The following is a 1,445-nucleotide window of genomic DNA, read 5'->3' as shown; positions in this document are numbered from 1 at the left end:
TGAGGCGGGTGCAGAGTGCGGCCGCCTGGCGCGTCTCGGGGCAGAGCTGTGCCAGGCTGAGGAAGCCGTGGGGCAGGTCAGGCACCACGCGCAGCGTCACCGGGCGCCCCAGCTCCCGCAGCCGCCGGGCGAACATCACCGAGTCGTCCAGCATCGGGTCCAGCGCGCAGGCCTGCGCCAGGAACACTGTCAGTGGGGGCCCGGGGGGACACGGGGACATGGGGCATCACGGGGACGTGGGGACATGGGGATGCAGGAAGATGTGGGGCAACATGGGGCATCCTGGGGATGCAGGGACATGGGGATGCAGGGAGACATGCGGCATCACAGGGACATGGGGACGCAAGATGGGACATGGTGCAAGGAGATGTAGGGACATGGAGACATGGGGGATATGGGAATGCAGAGGGATGCGGGGCACCATGGGGACAGGGGGATGCAGGGGGACATGGGGACACAGCAATCAGCAGGGATGCAGAGGAATATGGGGCACTGGGGGGATGGGGGACGTGGGGCATCACAGGGACATGGGGGGTGCAAGGAGATGTGGGGACATGGGGACACAGGGGACAAAGCAAGCAACAGGCATGTGGGGGGACATGTGATGTGGGGCTGTGGGGCACCAGCAGGAGCAGGGCTAGGGGGACCCAGGGGGCTACAGGGATGTGGGGTGTCGGGGGGACACAGGGACGTGGGGTCCCCCCGGCCAGGCCCAGCCCAACACCCCGTCCACCCCCATCCCAGGTGCCACCATGTGGGGTGGCATGGGAGCAGCGTGAGGACACCGCGGGGACACCATGGGGCTCACCACGATGTGGACAGGGGGCAGCCCCTGCAGCATGGCATTGGGCGCCAGCAGCGGGCTCACGTCCTGGCGCCGCGGGGCGGCCGTGGGGCGGCGCAGGGACACCGTGGGGCAGCGCGGGGATGCCGTGGGGTGCCATGGGGCTCACCACGATGTGGACGGGGGGCAGCCCCTGCAGCATGGCGTCAGGTGCCAGCAGCGGGCTCACGTAGGGGTTCCTGGCCAGGGGGCCACTGGCCACAGCRAAGTTGGCCGGGGGCCGGTGCGAGCGCAGCGGCTCAAAGTCATCGGGGTAGTCAAGGCCGGTGCCGTCCCCGTCCTYGTCCCCCGTGGCCGTGTCCTTGTCCTCGTCCTTGCACCCCCCTGGTGCCTCCCCCCAGCTCCGGCTCCGGCTCCCGCGGCGGGGCTCCTCTGCCGGCGCTGCCTCCGAGACGCTCTTGCGCGCCGGCTCTGCCACGGGGACGTGGGCATGGGGACAAGGTGTCCCCAACCCCCCCAAGGTGTCCCCGAACCTCCCGAGGTGCCCCCAAAGCCCCCATGGTGCCCCCAACCCCCCCCCGTGATGTTCCCAAACACCCCAAGCCATCCCTGAACCCCTCGAGATGTCCCCAAACCCCCCCAAGGTGTCCCCAAAGCCCCC

The 1,445-nt window shown here is 69.6% G+C and overlaps 1 protein-coding gene across 1 annotated transcript in view; it reads right to left on the bottom strand.

The window, feature by feature from the left end:
* Positions 1–1,445, bottom strand: part of LIPE (lipase E, hormone sensitive type) — an 8,067-nt gene that overhangs the window by 1,493 nt on the left and 5,129 nt on the right. The window contains exons 7-8 of the mRNA XM_026077346.1: positions 954–1,393; positions 7–172 (exon numbers count right to left, since the gene is read on the bottom strand). Of these exons, the coding sequence (XP_025933131.1) occupies positions 7–172; positions 954–1,393 (606 nt within the window). The remainder of the gene's footprint in view (positions 1–6; positions 173–953; positions 1,394–1,445) is intronic.

The sequence above is a fragment of the Apteryx rowi genome, unplaced genomic scaffold, assembly GCF_003343035.1.
Source record: "Apteryx rowi isolate R43461 unplaced genomic scaffold, aptRow1 scaffold_1113, whole genome shotgun sequence".
Classification (NCBI taxonomy): Eukaryota; Metazoa; Chordata; class Aves; order Apterygiformes; family Apterygidae; genus Apteryx; species Apteryx rowi.
Note: the sequence above shows the minus strand (reverse complement) of the source record. Positions and strands in the feature narration are given on the sequence as shown.